Source organism: Saccoglossus kowalevskii, chromosome 19, assembly GCF_978046115.1.
Source record: "Saccoglossus kowalevskii chromosome 19, keSacKowa6.1, whole genome shotgun sequence".
NCBI lineage: Eukaryota > Metazoa > Hemichordata > Enteropneusta > Harrimaniidae > Saccoglossus > Saccoglossus kowalevskii.
This window is the reverse complement of record NC_140659.1, coordinates 22,970,272-22,991,723: the sequence shown is the minus strand read 5'-3', so window position 1 is coordinate 22,991,723 and position 21,452 is coordinate 22,970,272. Positions and strand designations below refer to the sequence as shown.

General features: G+C 34.5%; 1 protein-coding gene across 1 annotated transcript in view; it reads right to left on the bottom strand.

The window, feature by feature from the left end:
• LOC102802972 (uncharacterized) overlaps nt 1-21,452 on the bottom strand; it is a 74,109-nt gene that overhangs the window by 39,231 nt on the left and 13,426 nt on the right. Inside the window, exons 7-23 of the mRNA XM_085493756.1 lie at nt 20,161-20,297; nt 19,274-19,472; nt 18,275-18,522; nt 17,550-17,760; nt 16,582-16,763; nt 16,077-16,254; nt 15,553-15,741; nt 14,836-15,015; nt 13,929-14,117; nt 13,058-13,243; nt 12,380-12,511; nt 11,998-12,192; nt 11,009-11,224; nt 10,695-10,886; nt 6,987-7,160; nt 6,076-6,261; nt 3,109-5,163 (exon numbers count right to left, since the gene is read on the bottom strand). Coding sequence (XP_085349882.1) covers nt 3,109-5,163; nt 6,076-6,261; nt 6,987-7,160; nt 10,695-10,886; nt 11,009-11,224; nt 11,998-12,192; nt 12,380-12,511; nt 13,058-13,243; nt 13,929-14,117; nt 14,836-15,015; nt 15,553-15,741; nt 16,077-16,254; nt 16,582-16,763; nt 17,550-17,760; nt 18,275-18,522; nt 19,274-19,472; nt 20,161-20,297 — 5,049 coding nt within the window. The remainder of the gene's footprint in view (nt 1-3,108; nt 5,164-6,075; nt 6,262-6,986; nt 7,161-10,694; nt 10,887-11,008; nt 11,225-11,997; nt 12,193-12,379; nt 12,512-13,057; nt 13,244-13,928; nt 14,118-14,835; nt 15,016-15,552; nt 15,742-16,076; nt 16,255-16,581; nt 16,764-17,549; nt 17,761-18,274; nt 18,523-19,273; nt 19,473-20,160; nt 20,298-21,452) is intronic.

Below are 21,452 nucleotides of genomic sequence, written 5' to 3'. Positions count from 1 at the left end.
CATGGAAGGTGAGATATCGTCACTGTCAGTATAATAGATAAGGTATATCATGGAAGGTGTGATATCATCACTACCAGTATAATAGATAAGGTATATCATGGAAGGTGAGATATCATCACTACCAGTATAATAGATAAGGTATATCATGGAAGGTGTGATATTGTCACTGTCAGTATAATAGATAAAGTATATCATGGAAGGTGTGATATCATCACTACCAGTATAATAGATAAGGTATATCATGGAAGGTGAGATATCATCACTACCAGTATAATAGATAAGGTATATCATGGAAGGTGTGATATCATCACTACCAGTATAATAGATAAGGTATATCATGGAAGGTGTGATATCATCACTACCAGTATAATAGATAAGGTATATCATGGAAGGTGTGATATTGTCACTGTCAGTATAATAGATAAGGTATATCATGGAAGGTGTGATATTGTCACTGTCAGTATAATAGATAAGGTATATCATGGAAGGTGTGATATCATCACTACCAGTATAATAGATAAGGTATATCATGGAAGGTGTGATATCATCACTACCAGTATAATAGATAAGGTGTATCATGGAAGGTGTGATATCGTCACTGTCAGTATAATAGATAAGGTATATCATGGAAGGTGTGATATTGTCACTGTCAGTATAATAGATAAGGTATATCATGGAAGGTGTGATATCATCACTACCAGTATAATAGATAAGGTATATCATGGAAGGTGAGATATCATCACTACCAGTATAATAGATAAGGTATATCATGGAAGGTGAGATATCATCACTACCAGTATAATAGATAAGGTATATCATGGAAGGTGTGATATTGTCACTGTCAGTATAATAGATAAGGTGTATCATGGAAGGTGTGATATTGTCACTGTCAGTATAATAGATAAGGTATATCATGGAAGGTGTGATATCATCACTACCAGTATAATAGATAAGGTATATCATGGAAGGTGTGATATCATCACTACCAGTATAATAGATAAGGTGTATCATGGAAGGTGTGATATCGTCACTGTCAGTATAATAGATAAGGTATATCATGGAAGGTGTGATATTGTCACTGTCAGTATAATAGATAAGGTATATCATGGAAGGTGTGATATCATCACTACCAGTATAATAGATAAGGTGTATCATGGAAGGTGTGATATCATCACTACCAGTATAATAGATAAGGTATATCATGGAAGGTGAGATATCATCACTACCAGTATAATAGATAAGGTATATCATGGAAGGTGAGATATCATCACTACCAGTATAATAGATAAGGTATATCATGGAAGGTGTGATATTGTCACTGTCAGTATAATAGATAAGGTATATCATGGAAGGTGTGATATTGTCACTGTCAGTATAATAGATAAGGTATATCATGGAAGGTGTGATATCATCACTACCAGTATAATAGATAAGGTATATCATGGAAGGTGTGATATCATCACTACCAGTATAATAGATAAGGTATATTATGGAAGGTGTGATATTGTCACTGTCAGTATAATAGATAAGGTATATCATGGAAGGTGAGATATCGTCACTGTCAGTATAATAGATAAGGTATATCATGGAAGGTGTGATATTGTCACTGTCAGTATAATAGATAAGGTATATCATGGAAGGTGTGATATCGTCACTGTCAGTATAATAAAGGTATATCATGGAAGGTGTGATATTGTCACTGTCAGTATAATAGATAAGGTATATCATGGAAGGTGTGATATCATCACTACCAGTATAATAGATAAGGTGTATCATGGAAGGTGTGATATCATCACTACCAGTATAATAGATAAGGTATATCATGGAAGGTGTGATATCGTCACTACCAGTATAATAGATAAGGTATATCATGGAAGGTGTGATATCATCACTACCAGTATAATAGATAAGGTATATCATGGAAGGTGTGATATCATCACTACCAGTATAACAGATAAGGTATATCATGGAAGGTGAGATATCATCACTGTCAGTATAATAGATAAGGTATATCATGGAAGGTGTGATATTGTCACTGTCAGTATAATAGATAAGGTATATCATGGAAGGTGTGATATTGTCACTGTCAGTATAATAGATAAGGTATATCATGGAAGGTGTGATATCGTCACTGTCAGTATAATAAAGGTATATCATGGAAGGTGTGATATTGTCACTGTCAGTATAATAGATAAGGTATATCATGGAAGGTGTGATATCATCACTACCAGTATAATAGATAAGGTGTATCATGGAAGGTGTGATATCATCACTACCAGTATAATAGATAAGGTATATCATGGAAGGTGTGATATCATCACTACCAGTATAACAGATAAGGTATATCATGGAAGGTGAGATATCATCACTGTCAGTATAATAGATAAGGTATATCATGGAAGGTGTGATATTGTCACTGTCAGTATAATAGATAAGGTATATCATGGAAGGTGTGATATTGTCACTGTCAGTATAATAGATAAGGTATATCATGGAAGGTGTGATATCGTCACTGTCAGTATAATAAAGGTATATCATGGAAGGTGTGATATTGTCACTGTCAGTATAATAGATAAGGTATATCATGGAAGGTGTGATATCGTCACTACCAGTATAATAGATAAGGTGTATCACGGAAGGTGTGATATCATCACTACCAGTATAATAGATAAGGTATATCATGGAAGGTGTGATATTGTCACTGTCAGTATAATAGATAAGGTATATCATGGAAGGTGAGATATCGTCACTGTCAGTATAATAGATAAGGTATATCATGGAAGGTGTGATATTGTCACTGTCAGTATAATAGATAAGGTATATCATGGAAGGTGTGATATCGTCACTGTCAGTATAATAAAGGTATATCATGGAAGGTGTGATATTGTCACTGTCAGTATACTAGATAAGGTATATCATGGAAGGTGTGATATCGTCACTACCAGTATAATAGATAAGGTGTATCATGGAAGGTGTGATATCATCACTACCAGTATAATAGATAAGGTGTATCATGGAAGGTGAGATATCATCACTACCAGTATAATAGATAAGGTGTATCATGGAAGGTGAGATATTATCATGACATATAATAATGAAAGTACTTACCAACACATACAGGTAGATCTATGCTCCAGTACACCCCATATGTGCGCTCAATAACATGGAGCGACTTCAGACATTCAAACTGTGCAGAAGTTATACCCAAAGCATGCAGAATAGTAGTCACCATATCTTCATCTGGTACTGCAGCAATATCAATTCCTAGTTCAAGTGGCACCTCACCTTTGTCTATTGAGGCTAACAAACCATTGAAGCTGTGTCCCACAGTGAGGTAGAATGCCAACCAGCTTGGTACACCATCATCAAAACAACTGATCTCATATGTATATTTTACTGTTATATCTCTAACACATTGGTTATCAGAAATGTCAATACCCCACGCTGATAATATAGTAACGATGGCCTGACTGCCACCTGTCAATACATCCCTATAAGGCCTCAGATCATCAGGCCCCGAGTAGAAGGCAGAAAACGAAAGTAGAAAATCATCACTGAAACAACCTCTAATTGAGACATCAAGAGCTGTAAAGTCAATGACTAAATCCAATGTAATGCTATCTGCCATGATGTAGGTTACTTGAATTTCATACACACATCTAGGAAGGCTAATGTCAAAATTATAATATGTTTCTAATATACTCGCAACTGTCTCACTGCCATCAGTTAAGACATCTGCATATTGTACCAGAGTGTCTCGCCCATGATAGTTATGAGAAAATCCATCCAGATAACCAAGACAGTTTCTGATAGACAAATCAAGTGTCACCCAATCAATAACCAGACCTGTCTCCTCCTCTTCCTCATCATCGTCATCATCCGTATAAGTTATTTCAATATAATCTACACAATCAGGAAGACCATTTGTGAAATATGTTTCTAATAAACTACGAATTGTCACACTTCCATTTGACAAGCCAGAAGCAAATGGTTCCAGAATATCTATTCCAGGATATAAAGTGTCAAATAGAAGTACATCTTTAAAGCAGTCTCTTATAGCAATATCAAGTGCAACCCAATCAATAACCAGACCTGTCTCCTCCTCTTCCTCTTTCTCATCATCGTCATCATCCGTATAAGTTATTTCAATATAATCTACACAATCAGGAAGACCATTTGTGAAATATGTTTCTAATAAACTACGTATTGTCACACTTCCATTTGACAAGCCAGAAGCAAATGGTTCCACAATATCTATTCCAGGATATAAAGTATCGAATTGAAGTACATCTTTGAAGCAGTCTTTTATAGCAATATCAAGTGCAACCCAATCAATAACCAGACCTGTCTCCTCCTCTTCCTCTTCCTCTTCCTCATCATCGTCATCATCCGTATAAGTTATTTCAATATAATCTACACAATCAGGAAGACCATTTGTGAAATATGTTTCTAATAAACTACGAATTGTCACACTTCCATCTGCCAAGTCAGAAGCAAATGGTTGCAGAATATCTATTCCAGGATATAAAGTGTCAAATAGAAGTACATCTTTAAAGCAGTCCCTTATAGCAATTTCAAGTGCAACCCAATCAATAACCAGACCTGTCTCCTCCTCTTCCTCTTCCTCATCATCGTCATCATCCGTATAAGTTATTTCAATATAATCTACACAATCAGGAAGACCATTTGTGAAATATGTTTCTAATAAACTACGAATTGTCACACTTCCATCTGCCAAGTCAGAAGCAAATGGTTGCAGAATATCTATTCCAGGATATAAAGTGTCAAATAGAAGTACATCTTTAAAGCAGTCCCTTATAGCAATTTCAAGTGCAACCCAATCAATCACATGTTCCACAGTAGTTTCTCCAGTTGTGAAATCAAGGTCACCAATACATGTTCGTTCTGAATCGTACATTTCCCCAGCAGGATCCATTAATAGATCTATAAAATCTTGTGCTGTTATATCACCTTGAAGATAAGCATCATGACTGTCTGTTAATGAGGATGGAAGAAGCAATGTGATTTCAACAGGGGTCACAGTTGATCCTTCAATGCAACCAGCAAGAGCTATGAGAACAGCATCTGTGTCTGACAATAATACAGACCTTTTGGATCTACCACTTAGAGAGAAACGAGGAGTGGATCTTTTACGACGTTGACCTGATAAAGGAAGAAAAAAATCAAAAAATACTTGGAAAGAACTCTTTAGTGCTGAGAGTATGGAAGGCATAAGAAGCAGACATATCTGAAATCGGCCTTTTAAACAAGAAGCCTGACAACAAATATAGATTGGATGCACAATGTGAAAACAATCTGATTCACAGTATTGAAGTTAACTATAATGTTACTATTGTACATCTATTGTATGCAGTCTGTGATATATCCAAGATCACAAAGTTCAATTTAAATCTAATAAATGGTTATTTATCGATTTATGTAAATTAGGTGATTTTCATAGATGGAATTTTAATCCCAAACTAAACACATTTGGATGACCACAGAGCACATATTAGCAAGTTTCAAAGGAATCTGGAACTAGAGGTATATGTGGATCATCTACATATATGTACCAAGATCCTGGACCTCAGAACACTCATAGATTCTAGGCATATTTTAGAGATCACAGAGCTTAGAACACTCATAGATTCTAGGCATATTTTAGCGATCACAGAGCTTAGGACCCTCATAGATTCTAGGCATACTGCAGAGACCACAGACCTCAGAACATTAATAGATTCTAGGCAAATTTAAAGATCACCGAAGCTTAGAACCCTCATAGATTCTAGGCATATAACAGAGACCCCAAACATAGGAAAACATATAGATTCTAGGCACACTGTAGAGATTCCAGATGTATGAAGACCCACAGATTCTAGGCATACTCTAAAGAGCCTAGACTTCAGAATACTCACTGATTCTAGGCATACAGAGAACCCGGAAACCCATAGATTCTAGGCGTACAGATATCCCAGAAAACCCATAGATTCTAGGCATATTGTAGAGATTATAGACCTCAGAACACACATATATTATATGGTAATACATGAATATAACTGGTGAATGTATACATACCCATATGCTCAGGCCACATTACCGCGGGTATATAACCATCAGAAATACAGACCATAGGACTTGCAGGACTTGGACCAAATCCTTCTTGATCACAAACAAAGTATAGTACAGCACCAAAGAAATATCCTCCATCAGTACTAAACTGTCTACCATTTATTGGAGTGCCAGGGGAATCACATGATGCCACTGTGTGAAGAGAAAAACAACATGCACAAAATTGATAATTGCATATCTTTGTCAGTGTCAGGTGTTTGGTGTGTCCGCTAAAAATTGGGTTTGAATTTTGGATAAATTAGAAGTTTTCCATGTTTCGCAATTTAATGGTTTAATACAAATCAGAGGTGGATCATTTGAAATCTGGGGGAAGTTGAGTATGGAATCAAGTTTTTTTTTATTCAGTTTAAAGGCAGTTTGTATTTATTTTTTTATTTTAACTTTTTGGAAAAAATGTTTATCAAAATTTGTAGCAAGTGGAGAATTACAAAATTATAGATTAATATACAAAATGTAATACCAGGATTTTGGAGGGAAAAATTATGGTAATTAAAGTTATAAAAGGTAAGTTCAAACATACTGCAGACCCTTGAATGTTCCAACCATTCTTGGGATGATTTTTTTTTTATTAAAAAGTTATCTTATTATAATCTCTATACACAGATGCAATAGGCTTCTGTGGAAGCATTATTTTTTCACCTGCATTTAACTTGATTACTTTGATCAATCAAGCATTTCATTACATGTGAAATTCACAGATTTTCTAGAGAAATGAGTGAATGAGTTTTTATTGCGATTTTACCGCAGTTATCAGCAAACTGAGTCTGTCTGTACAGTATTATAAGTAATGAATCTGCAGCATGCATAGAACAGATCACTTTATGAAGGGGAGTCAGGTATATAAAGGAGGGACTCACATTCACAATGAGGAGTTGCTCCATCCCATAAACCATTTTGATCACAGTGTCTCTCGGCATTTCCATACATGACATAACTAGGGTTGCACTGACAGATTACTTTATCCTGGTAGGCATGGCCATCAAAATAACATAACCCATTAGTAGGATGTGTTGGAACACTACACTGAATTGCTGAAAAACACATTGCATATAAAACCATTATTAAACAAAAAATTTTTGAAATACGAATTTCATTATACTTTGAAGTAACCACTGACTATTTTTTGAGGATATTTTGGATATAAACTCAATAATGACAACATTTTTTCATTCAGGTTTCTATGCTAAAGACGTCAGCCATTTTTCTATCATCATCATTCAGGTTTCTATGCTAAAGATGTCTTCATATTTCTATCATCATCATTCAGGTTTCTATGCTAAAGATGTCTTCATATTTCTATCATCACCATTCAGGTTGCTATGCTAAAGACGTCAGCCATTTTCCTATCATCATCATTCAGGTTTCTATGCTAAAGACATCAGCCATTTTCCTATTATCATCATTCAGGTTTCTATGCTAAAGATGTCTTCATATTTCTATCATCATCATTCAGGTTGCTATGCTAAAGACGTCAGCCATTTTCCTATCATCATCATTCAGGTTTCTATGCTAAAGACGTCATCCATTTTTCTATCATCATCATTCAGGTTTCTATGCTAAAGACGTCAGCCATTTTTCTTTCATCATCATTCAGGTTTCTATGCTAAAGACATCAGCCATTTTCCTATTATCATCATTCAGGTTTCTATGCTAAAGACGTCAGCCATTTTTCTATCATCATTCAGGCTGCTATGCTAAAGACATCAGCCATTTTTCTATCATCATCATTCAGGTTTCTATGCTAAGATGTCAGCCATTTTTCTATCATCATTCAGGTTGCTATGCTAAAGACGTCAGCCATTTTTCTATCATCATCATTCAGGTTTCTATGCTAAAGACGTCAGCCATTTTATAATCATCATCATTCAGGTTGCTATGCTAAAGACATCAGCCATTTTTCTATCATCATCATTCAGGTTTCTATGCTAAAGACGTCAGCCATTTTCCTATCATCATCATTCAGGTTTCTATGCTAAAGACGTCAGCCATTTTTCTATCATCATCATTGAGGTTTCTATGCTAAAGACGTCAGCCATTTTCCTATTATCATCATTCAGGTTTCTATGCTAAAGACGTCAGCCATTTTCCTATCATCATCATTCAGGTTGCTATGCTAAAGACGTCAGCCATTTTCCTATCATCATTCAGGTTTCTATGCTAAAGACGTCAGCCATTTTTCTATCATCATCATTCAGGTTTCTATGCTAAAGACGTCAGCCATTTTCCTATTATCATCATTCAGGTTTCTATGCTAAAGACGTCAGCCATTTTCCTATTATCATCATTCAGGTTGCTATGCTAAAGACATCAGCCATTTTTCTATCATCATTCAGGTTGCTATGCTAAAGACGTCAGCCATTTTTCTATCATCATCATTCAGGTTTCTATGCTAAAGACATCAGCCATTTTCCTATTATCATCATTCAGGTTTCTTTGCTAAAGACGTCAGCCATTTTCCTATTATCATCATTCAGGTTTCTATGCTAAAGACATCAGCCATTTTTCTATCATCATTCAGGTTGCTATGCTAAAGACGTCATCCATTTTCCTATCATCATCATTCAGGTTTCTATGCTAAAGACGTCTTCATATTTCTATCATCATCATTCAGGTTTCTATGCTAAAGACGTCAGCCATTTTCCTATTATCATAATCCAGGTTGCTATGCTAAAGACATCAGCCATTTTTCTATCATCATTCAGGTTGCTATGCTAAAGACGTCATCCATTTTCCTATCATCATCATTCAGGTTTCTATGCTAAAGACGTCTTCATATTTCTATCATCATCATTCAGGTTTCTATGCTAAAGACATCAGCCATTTTTCTATCATCATTATTCAGGTTTCTATGCTAAAGACGTCAGCCATTTTCCTATTATCATCATTCAGGTATCTATGCTAAAGACATCTTCATTTTTCTATCATCATCATTCAGGTTTCTATGCTAAAGACGTCAGCCATTTTCCTATCATCATCATTCAGGTTTCTATGCTAAAGACGTCAGCCATTTTCCTATTATCATCATTCAGGTTTCTATGCTAAAGACGTCAGCCATTTTCTTATCATCATCATTCAGGTTTCTATGCTAAAGATATCAGCCATTTTCCTATTATCATCATTCAGGTTTCTATGCTAAAGACGTCTTCATATTTCTATCATCATCATTCAGGTTTCTATGCTAAAGACGTCAGCCATTTTTCTATCATCATCATTCAGGTTTCTATGCTAAAGACATCAGCCATTTTTCTATCATCATTCAGGTTGCTATGCTAAAGACGTCAGCCATTTTTCTATCATCATCATTCAGGTTTCTATGCTAAAGACATCAGCCATTTTTCTATCATCATTATTCAGGTTTCTATGCTAAAGACGTCAGCCATTTTTCTATCATCATCATTCAGGTATCTATGCTAAAGACATCAGCCATTTTTCTATCATCATTATTCATGTTGCTATGCTAAAGACGTCATCCATTTTCATATTATCATCATTCAGGTTTCTATGCTAAAGACGTCTTCATATTTCTATCATCATCATTCAGGTTTCTATGCTAAAGACGTCAGCCATTTTTCTATCATCATCATTCAGGTTTCTATGCTAAAGACGTCAGCCATTTTTCTATCATCATCATTCAGGTTTCTATGCTAAAGACGTCAGCCATTTTCCTATCATCATCATTCAGGTTTCTATGCTAAAGACGTCAGCCATTTTTCTATCATCATTCAGGTTTCTATGCTAAAGACGTCAGCCATTTTCCTATCATCATCATTCAGGTTTCTATGCTAAAGACATCAGCCATTTTCCTATTATCATCATTCAGGTTTCTATGCTAAAGACGTCTTCATATTTCTATCATCATCATTCAGGTTTCTATGCTAAAGACGTCAGCCATTTTTCTATCATCATCATTCAGGTTTCTATGCTAAAGATGTCAGCCATTTTCCTATTATCATCATTCATGTTGCTATGCTAAAGACGTCAGCCATTTTTCTATCATCATCATTCAGGTTTCTATGCTAAAGACGTCAGCCATTTTTCTATCATCATCATTCAGGTTTCTATGCTAAAGACGTCAGCCATTTTTCTATCATCATTATTCAGGTTTCTATGCTAAAGACATCAGCCATTTTGCTATCATCATTCAGGTTGCTATGCTAAAGACGTCAGCCATTTTTCTATCATTATCATTCAGGTTTCTATGCTAAAGACATCAGCCATTTTCCTATTATCATCATTCAGGTTTCTATGCTAAAGACGTCATCCATTTTCCTATCATCATCATTCAGGTTTCTATGCTAAAGACGTCTTCATATTTCTATCATCATCATTCAGGTTCCTATGCTAAAGACGTCGCCATTTTGATATCATCATTCAGAAATTATATATTAAAATTATATTACAACAAGTTGCACATCATGTCTGAGTATGTTTCATTATTTGTACAATTGGTGATTCAGAAACAGATTAAAAATGAAATAATGTTAAACATGAATAAAGACACATTACAGTTATAAATTAATTGGTCATAACAGTTTGTAAGTAAACTTAGATAATGAAATACTTACGTTCACACATTGGTATGGGTTGACTCCAACCATTGGAATACACAGTGTCTCTAATACAGATAGTTTCAATGGGTCCATTACGAACATAACCAACATCACAAGAATATTGTACAGTACTGAGGTAAGCATAGCTATCATCAGATGCCGTCCAAGTACCATGTTCAATATCAGGAGGCGCATCACAAACAGCATCTAGTTATAAAATACATTTTATGAATTATACTTGATTTTTACTGTTTTTTCTGGAAAAATTACAAATCTATGACAAAAACCATCATTTTTGAAACTTCAGGAATATTGTAGTGTAGACTCACCTATAATCGTGGGATATTCGTTATCGAATTGACCATCAACTGTACAGGTAAGTTCATATGACCCAGACACCATATATGCCATAGTAGCCACAATGTGCACAGTATTATCATATGCCACCTCTACAGAGGAGTCCCCATACTCACAAGTACACACATCAGGAAACACAGCAATGCCAACTGTTATTTGTAGTTCAAGCGACATTGAGCACATGATTGCTGAAATAAAATGTTAGATTTCGAGTAAGTCATTATGTTTAACATATTGCCTGCTGACACCATGGAGGCTTTCAGCCGTCGATGTGTGAGTGCTGGACAGAAACAATATATGCATCTATTTAGGCTGAGAAAAAAAATATCTCTTTTCAGAATTTTTTTTTCCTGGCCTTAGTTTTTATGAATAACCAGTGAATGCTGATAGATACTGTAATAACAATATATTCAGTTATTCAGACGAAAAGTACAGAAAATTAAAAGCAAATTTTTGAAATAGGAGGTATCCAACTTGTTTCCATGAAAACAATGACTGTGATTTCTTCATAGCGTTAAACCTTACTCCAGCAGTCATTTGGAATTAGAATTTTGTACAAGTACAATGTACATAAAATGGCGGTTCGTAAAAACATTTTCAAACTTTTAAATAACCACTCCAAATATCAGGAAGTTCCTGTGTCAAACATTAGCATGCATGATAATAGCAAACCATTCAGCAACATGGCCAACGGTGAAGCTATGATAAGCAAATAATTCAGATTCCCAGAGCTGTTGTCTATCAATAACTGTTTATTTGTAAACCAGTTAGCAATATGCCAAATTCACTAATAACAATGGTGCAATATTATGGCATAATTTTTTTAGATATCAAACATTTTTAATTTAATAACACAGGATACCAACTTTCAAAATAGCAACTAATGCATGCATGGCTACTACTATTTGGTCAGAAAATCATAAATGTCTGATTTATTAATATTTTTAAAGAATATACTTACGGACACATGTTCTATGATAAATGTAAGTATCCAGAGAATGATACCCATCTTCTCCAGTGGGAATGTAAAAACCATTGGTGCCATCCACGGTGAAAAGTGTGTAACCAGTGTAACACGTACACTCATAGGTACCTTCTAAATTGTTACAAAGCTGGTTGCACAGGTTCAATGATGGATCTGAACATTCATCAATATCTGGAAAAACAAATCAACAATTAATATTTACTGAAATGTAAAAACATAGGGACCCCGAGCATCCTGGTAGACGTAGCATATCACGTGCCCATCATTGCAAGCTGTTATCTCAAAACCTGATTAGTATCATAAAATCCATATATAACGCATCACTTAGAAAACAATTTAGCTTCATATGTTAACTTACCCACACATGCAACAGGGTCATTTACAGGATTCTGGAATCCATCTGGACAACTACATGAGTAGGTACCAGGATAATTAGTACATATCTGGTCAGAACCACATCCATTAGAACCGTCATTACACTCATTGATATCTGAAAGGGAAGAAATATTTTCAAAAGTTAAGAAAGTTTTTAAATTCATCATGGTAACTCACTTACATTTAGTAATTCGCATGAAATCTACTCGTGTGTTTGTACAATATAAAAATGATTGAAAATAACTGATATTGTGTCAATGATTCACTAAACAGCCACACATGTAAACATGTACATTATAAAAGAGGGATGTCAGTCATGCTTAACTTTAACTGATCCAACCTGATTTCAAAAGTTTTGAAGTTTAAACCAAACCAAACAACAATGGTCATAGGACATATAACATTCATTCAGTCCTCATCTGGGCCGTCTGGCGCTTTAGGCGAAACAAGGAGTTTCCATCTGGCTCTGTCAGCCGCTATCCTGGGGACAGTCTCAAGGGACAGTCTCTTACTCCTGAGCTCCTTTTCTATTGTTCTTCTCCAGGTTTCTCATGGCCGACCTCGGGATATATAACATGCATACAGTAAAAAGTTCACTTTAAAAAATCTATAAAACTGATCTTATACTACCATTTATGAATACGAATAATAATACACCTACCAATACAAGATGTGATTGTGGCATCCCACTCCAATGGTCCGAGGCAAACAGCACTGGTAACAGGATCATCTGGAAGCTTGTAACCGACCTTACATGATATAGTGGCAGTATCACCAATTTGATATCGTTCATCCTGGTCAAAACTAGTAGCAGTGGTGTCAATTGCAGGGTAAATACAGTAAGGTGCTAGAAGAAATCAAGGATACATCTCAGTTTAGAAATGCAATTCCATTTCAGACTTTACTGATTTATTCCACACATATTTTTTAATTTAATATTAAATACATATTTATATGCATAAATTATGGAATCACATTCACTTTTTTTTTCAAATGCATTTTCAATAATTTAGTAGTTCTTTGAGACAAGATACTTTCAAACATATAAATTCATTTCTATGGTCACTATGCAAGCTGCTGTTGAACACTAGTCGAAGAACTGGTGATACAGCACAGCCTGAGGTTATCCAGAACAACTAAATTTAAATATGTTTAAACATGCAGAGGTAGTCTTGTTATACTGTTCGGGAAGGCCTCAACAACTAGCCCAAAGTGCAGTTTAAATTCTGACAGTTATCGACCTTTATTTTCACCGGTGATGAATGCTAGAATGCAAAAAAGCCAGGATATCTGCCTTTGAATACTGTAGAATACTTTATTTTAGCTGGAATTAATTTTCTCTGAAAAGACTTTTTGGGTGTTTTGTATGGAAATTATTTTCACTTATTTTTGATGAGTTGAATGTGAAATATAGGAAAAAAGGTATATTCGCTGGATTTTATTTTCACTGAATCATTCCTTCAGCGAAAATAGCAAAAATCAATTCCAAGCGAAAATAAAGTATTTTACAGTATATGACTGAATTCACTTACTTTGACACTGTGGTGGAGTAATGGACCAAGTGCCGTCTATTCCACACTCAGCAACTGTAGCACCATAGATTACATAATCACCTACACAACTGTACACAATTAAACTACCAAATGAAAATCCAAAATCAGTTGTAACTGTGTACTGCACGTTATCTGGTAGATCTTCGTCAGGGTTGGGACAACCAACAGCTGCAATTATAAAATACATACATTGTTATTATTATTATTATTATTATTCTGAGTTTCTATTGTTTACAGGAAGTAAACAGATGTCTAAAATAATCCACTAGTGATTCTAGTGAATTGAGTTCCTCAGACTGTGAGGGCGCTATTTAAGTATCTTAGTGTTCCATTGTTCTTAAAGTTACTATGATTTATATTTTGATATGAAATGCAGTTATTACAAGTATTGAATTACATCCAGTAATTTTTCAGTTGTTGCAGCATTGCAATTCAATCAATTTCAAATGTGACTAGACTAGTTCAGTAGAACTATTCTTACAGTCCTCATCAGATTATTTTATTTATTTACTTAACTGCTTGTATTTTCATTTTTTTTTTCTGATGAAATAAACATATAAGGTCTAAAAATTCTAAAAAAATGAATAAAGTGTAAAGACAGAAATTTCTCAAGGAAAGATGCTCCATGTGCAGCATTCTAAGCCAGGTTTAGTGATTGGTTGAGAAAGGGGGACCAAGGTAGGTATAGTAGAAGTGTTGCATTATGATAATAATTAGTGTACATTCACGAAAAAACAAAATGAACTTGTGTATCTCAATTCACTTTCCTATCACAACATACTTGAGACTAATTATGATGAATGTAGCGAGGATTTTGATAATTTAATCACAGTTGAGTAACAAATTACTGATAGTGATGCTAACAATGGCTAAGAATTGTACTCACGTAGACAAGTAGGAATAATAGGTCCCCATGAACCATCATCTTGGCAAGCAGCATCGGAGAGACCATCTTTAAGTTGATAACCATCATCACACGTATAAACAACAAGACCTTCAAACAGACGTGTTGTAATGCTATCTATACTGGCATGATAAACTGGGACTGGTTGACCACATAAAACACCTATAAGAAAAAAAATACTAAGTACAATAATATGTAAAATATCCCAAGCCAAGTTTGGGCCTGGTTGACACCAGGATAGCGTATTACTGCAATAAGGCCATTATATACATTTATATACTATTCATATAGACAGAGTAATTAAAGGAATATGATAGCAAACTTTTTAATGTCAACCATAATATGAATGAGTAATCAATATGTATAGCGTACAAGACAGCAGACAAAGTTTACTTTTGTATAAAACAGTTTAAAGGAAATGAATTCAACATTTTTGGAAACACTATATATACAATACTGTAGAATATTTTATTTTTGCTTGGAATTTATTTTGGCTATTTTCGCTGAAGGGATGATTCTGTGAAAATAAAATCCAGCGAATATACTTTTTTTCTTATATTTCACATTCAACTCATCAAAAATCAGTAAAAATAAATTCCATAAAGAACGCCTAAAAAGCCTTTTCAGCGAAAATTAATTCCAGCTAAACTAAAGTATTCCACAGTATCAGGCATTTTTTTCCTTGGATTCAGCACTTACGTCTGCACTGAGGTATGTCAGCATGATGACTGTAGTCCCAGTGTCCACAAAAACCACAGACGACAGTATCATAACTTGGATCTTCAAGTTCAAATCCTGGGGCACAGCTGAAGCGTACAGAAACACGGTAATGAACATCAGCGGTACTAATCAAGGTACCCTCACTGAGATCTTCCAAAGGTCGGCAATCTGTGAAGGAATACCAAGCATACAATTTAATATTTATCATATTAAAAGAAACCACATTATACAGTATATGTATATAATTATAAGAATAATAATGCTAATAATTTCAGACAATAATCGCTCAATAACAGTGTTTAAGACTAGCAAAGATTCTTCAGTATATGGTGTCTCGTTGAACACAGCGTGTACACTGTATCTCCATGATGGGCCTGAACAATGTGTCCCTGGTAGTTTTTTCATCAATGTCGGTTTCCATAGACGATTTGAACACTTTATGCATAGACTGTTTGCACGGTGTGCGTGTTCCTAGATGGTTAAATCAATGCATGTGTCATTACCTCGAGAATATCTGGCTTTGAAGCCTTCAGCCTTCTTGTTTTTATTACTGTAGAATTTCACATAGAAGTTACCATCCGCTGAGTGCATATCACCAGGTATGTTAGATCCACTTGAACCACCAGTATATTCATCAAGTAATATTGACGCATAATTAGCATCATTTTCTCCATCATATACCTGTTATACAGCAGAAAGCTTAATTTAATTTTAAATCTCATATTTCCTGCTAAGATTTGAGTGCAACATATTGCCTGTTTTATGTATTTTTCTATAATTTTTGACCGAATGGACATAATTTCTGATTACAAGTCTTCACCAAAATTTGGGTAAAAGATAAAAAAAAATTTAGATTTAATTTTTCGAATGGGTGAATGCTGCCTCTGGAATTTTGGAATTTACTAGTAATATACATGTACAATAATCCTACTACTATAAAAGATTTAAACAATACTTTAATTTAGGGCTTCTGAGTGAATTAATTATTTTTAGATGGGTTGGACTTACGCTGACATAATCGTTTTGTTTCTTATCCTCTAGCTGAAATGTGTCAAATGATAGAGACATTCCACGTGTACTTGTGTCCATAATGATCCATGAACACGTTACACGGTTAGGATAATCTTTCATATTATAACCAGGTGTTGTAATAAAACCACACTTCTGTTCTAATTCTATATCCTGGCAACCTGTAATAGCAAAAAATTACATTAACAACAAACCTGAAAAATTATATTTTCATTGGTAAATGATTGACCATTAGAAACTTCGAGGAGGTAAAACTACTGGGCAAATAATTTTTTCCTTCACCGAGTTTTGAGCTTCATTTTTTTTTATAAATATGTAAAATTTGTTTTAAAATTTGTAAATATGTTTTACAAATTCCCCCTAAAACAAATCCTCCCTGTCTTGAGGCTCGCTTATGGCCAACAGGTGAAGTGCAATGTTCTTATTTCAGTGATTTTATGCATGTAAATAACTATGCACTTAACGGCACACTCCTATCTTTCACATCATTTGAAAGGCTGACATTCTATCCACCTAGGAAAATAAACACCTTGTATCCTGTCTATCCTGTCACCAGTGCGTATTTAACCCTTATCTGGTCAAGTCCATCTAAAAGTATATGGGGCTCGCAGAATAAGGGTTAAGAAGCCTAGCAAGCATGCCATAAGATAAGATTCTTTCAAATGACTGATGCAGTTATACTTCTTGCACCAAATGAGGTTTTTAAATGTGAATATGCGTTCTTATTTACTTATAAATTATGCAAATTATGTAATTAATATGCATGGATATTAACCCAAAACTTATCAGATCTCTGCGTTGTCTTATGACATCTATGTACCTACCAAGTTTCATTGTAATGTGATGATTAGTACTCAAGATAACAGTAGAAAAGTTGAAAATTAACAAACCATTATGCAAATTAGGTAATTAATATGCATGGGATTTCTACCCAATTTGTGTCATACCTGATTTGTAACTAGCGCTGAATCCATCATACTGATCTTCACTATCTGAAGAAAATCGGATATACAATTCGCTCTTTGATGAGATGAACGGCCCAGGCATGTATTCCCAGTCAGTTCCTGATATCTCACCTAGTCTGCGGTTACTATTCGGTGATTTACCATCATCAACATAAACCACATCATTTATGTACTCAGTTTCAAAATCATAAAACTGAAGAAAAAAAATTATTAATTATATACTTCTGATATTAAAAACAACAGAATTCACAGTCAGAATGACATGACTACCGGTAGTAATAATTTGATTCAAAACCATGAAGATCTGACTCAACTGCTTGTGTTGGTTTGACTTATACATGAAATAAATGCAATCCATTGTAAAACAAATTGCCATGAATATGTAATCTAAAATGTACAATGTATTATAGAAAATTTGAATGAAAATGACAAACAATTTTTATGATACAACATTTCCAAAAAACAAGCCATCTTTGATCCGATCTTGAAACAAATCGTCATAGACATGTATCCTAACATGTATAATGCATGTACCAAATTTGAACAAAAACTGGCAAAGCAAGCACAAGATACTACATTTTCAAAAAACAAAATGGCTGCATGTCAGCTATCTTGGATTGAAACAGTAAACCACTGGATATACACAGGGACAGAGACTAATAAGAGTGAAAACAGTTGTCCACGATACTGAAAAACATTAATTGTACCTGTAAAGTGATTACGTCATCATCTTTGCATCCATTGGCTGACGCTCCACCACTACCACGACTTCCACGTCGCCCACTTCCAGTTCTAGATCCAGACCTAGAACCAGATCCACAGTCTTCCTTGTACACCTTGAGAATCCACACACATTCTTCATCATGGGGATATTCATTATTCAGCACAAATCCCGGTGAGAAGAGGTCAACAGGGTCAGTGGTAGCATCAAATGTTCCACCACATTCTTCCTCAACTAAAGGAAACCAAGACAAAGAGTTAGGAGGCAGACAATACAACTTGTAACTTCTGAAAATGCGCATATTTTATTCCTTTCTTGTGATATTTTTACTGAACATGAACCCTGCATAAATGGCAGTAACAACATTTTTTTTTATTATTAATTTTTATCTAATATTCCCTGCTTGACTTTTTCGAACAAATCGCAGACTTAGATCGTTACAGCAAGTCTCAGAAGATGTGAAAATTTATTTTCTCTCTGATTTGTAGGCAACTGTTTCTCAACTTTTAGTTTCAATCAGTGTTCAAGATGGCTACCTCCATATAGTAAATATCGATGGAGTAATCACATTTATCATATTATCACTTGTACGCCAGCTGACTGTGGTCATTCTCAGGCAGACCAGGGAAACTACTTTCAGATTATCACGCCTCGTGAAGCAAATCATTTAGGGGAATCCAGACATGTACCAGGCTACGTAAAAGCATTCCATGTTCTCTAATGCAATATAGACTCGCCCAGAGAGGACATGACCACGAGTCGACACCAGCAAGATTTGAAAGCCAACTGTTTAGTCAAAACCCAAGCACTTAGCCAATTCGCTAGCGAGTTTGCAAATTGGCTGCCTCAATATTTCCAAGACTTGCTGTAAACCCATGTGATCTATCGTTTGATCAAAGTAGTTCCAACAGTGAAAATTTAATATTTTCCCATGGAAATGTTTGGATATCACAGTTCTATGCATGGTAATACCTCACAAACTTACCAGACTCCCATGTCAATGAAAATCCCTCATAGGAGCCACTGCCATCACTTGTGAATTGAATCTTGACAATATTATTCGTTGACATCACTTCATACGTTGGACCATAATAACCAGAAAGCATTTCAACTAAATTATCATACCCACAGCCATCGTATAGTTTCAAAACATCATATCCAAGTTCAGTGTTCAAATCTGTTACCTGTACACAATAGGGATGGAAAAAGACTCAGTATTCTAGTACCCAATGTTTATTTTGTTTATAAAGAAAAACTAATGGTTAAAAAACAAATGAAAAAAACAAAATAAAATGAAAATAGTAAATGGTGTTACTACATTGTTATGTAAATTAAGGTAGCAACAGGGGAAATCTGGTCAAAATTTCATGTTTTTTTAATAATCGGTATATCACTTTCTTTTAGTGTATTCTTTCAGGACAACTAACAAAAAAATAGTACTAATGTTATTTTAGACGCAAATTGGAGAAAAAACTGAGCACAGCAAGCTGACTTCCATTTGCCATTCAAAATGCAAACAACCACTTAATTATTTACATAATTTTGTTAAATTTGCATTCCCACATGGTGTCATAAGGTTTTGGATATTGTACAAATCATGAGAATTTAGAGGAACCTCATAAAATAAATTAAGTAACCTTGAGAACACAACAATGAAAATATGTTCAATATGATGATTAGACACAACGTCTTTCAGTACAAGTTATGTGTAGCTTCAGTACTCCAATATTTCAGGATTTGTTACTAAACTATTATACTGATTTGATCATTTTTCATAGTGAATCTCAAAGATTAGTATAAGGTGTTTCGCATATAATACAAAGAGGGAGGGCAACTTTAAGGGGTCAAAAACAATATATAATAATAATCTACCCTGATTTTTATCCTACTTCCGAATGGTGCAATAATTTGCCATCTACAGTTAAGATTATTAGGATAATAGTTATCTGGAAATCCTGGACTAGTGATTTCACCATATGTACCAGTCATCGAACCACCATATACTGCGTCTAAAATAAAACATTTTAGTTATTAACTTTATAATCAATGTCTTTAGTGTTATTCTTTTTTTTTTTCAGAAAATTATATGTTATGTAATAATTTACCTATAAGCCACATTCAGACGGAATTTCAGCATGTGCCAAGACCGTAAGTGGACCCAGTAGATTCAAAATTGCATCCCCAATTGACTACTTTTTCAATATTTCAATGTTTCATATAACAAACTGCTTTTTGAAATATAAATAATATGCAGTCTCAGAAATTAATATAAACATTTTGCCTAATGCACGGTTCAAGGTCAGTAGTATAAGTGAATAACATTTTCAAAAGAATCTCAGACAAGAATCCGTGCTAATAGATGTACATAAATGGAAACCACAATGCATTCAATTGCAGACATGTACAACAAATTATTGCATTATACTGTTGCAAAAAAGTATAGCACTATGATTCATTATGGTAATCTATCAAACTTAATCATGTATATATACAGACTGCTATTATTTTTTTGTGAATTCTTTTCTCCAATAATCGATTCAAGCTGGACATGTTGCCAAGGATGGTCTGGGTCAAAGAAGCAGGTCAATTTTCAGGTCATGCCAGAGTGTTCAGATGATAGTTGGCCAAGTGCATTCATCTGAATGCAGTAACTGTACAGGTTATGCAGATATAGTTTTTACATACGTCTTTTATGAAACTGTAAGTTGTGTCATCATGTCATATTTACTGAAATGTTGAAATTTTTGTAGGTTAGGTGAACTAAGCATACACATCATAAAATGAAACTGTTGTAACGTGCAAACTAATAAAATTTATTTTTTAATTGTACTTCAACGTATTTGATTTTCGGAAATAATTACCGGTACAAATGAACAGAAAAAAGTTCTTAGTGAATTGAACATATAAGAGATGCACAATCTTTCCAGAAAGAATCACTCATGGACAAAATATCTGTCTTTAAATGAAGCAGCCACGGAAATGTTCAGGACTGAAACAACCAGCATTCAGACCTATGTCAACTCCCTTGTCTTCACAAAACAGCTTCAAATAAATATGCAACTTGACTAGTATATTTATGTATGTATAGTTGGTTTGAAATACTGTAGAATACTTTATTTTTGATTGGAATTTATTTTCGCTATTTTCGCTGAAGGGATGATTCC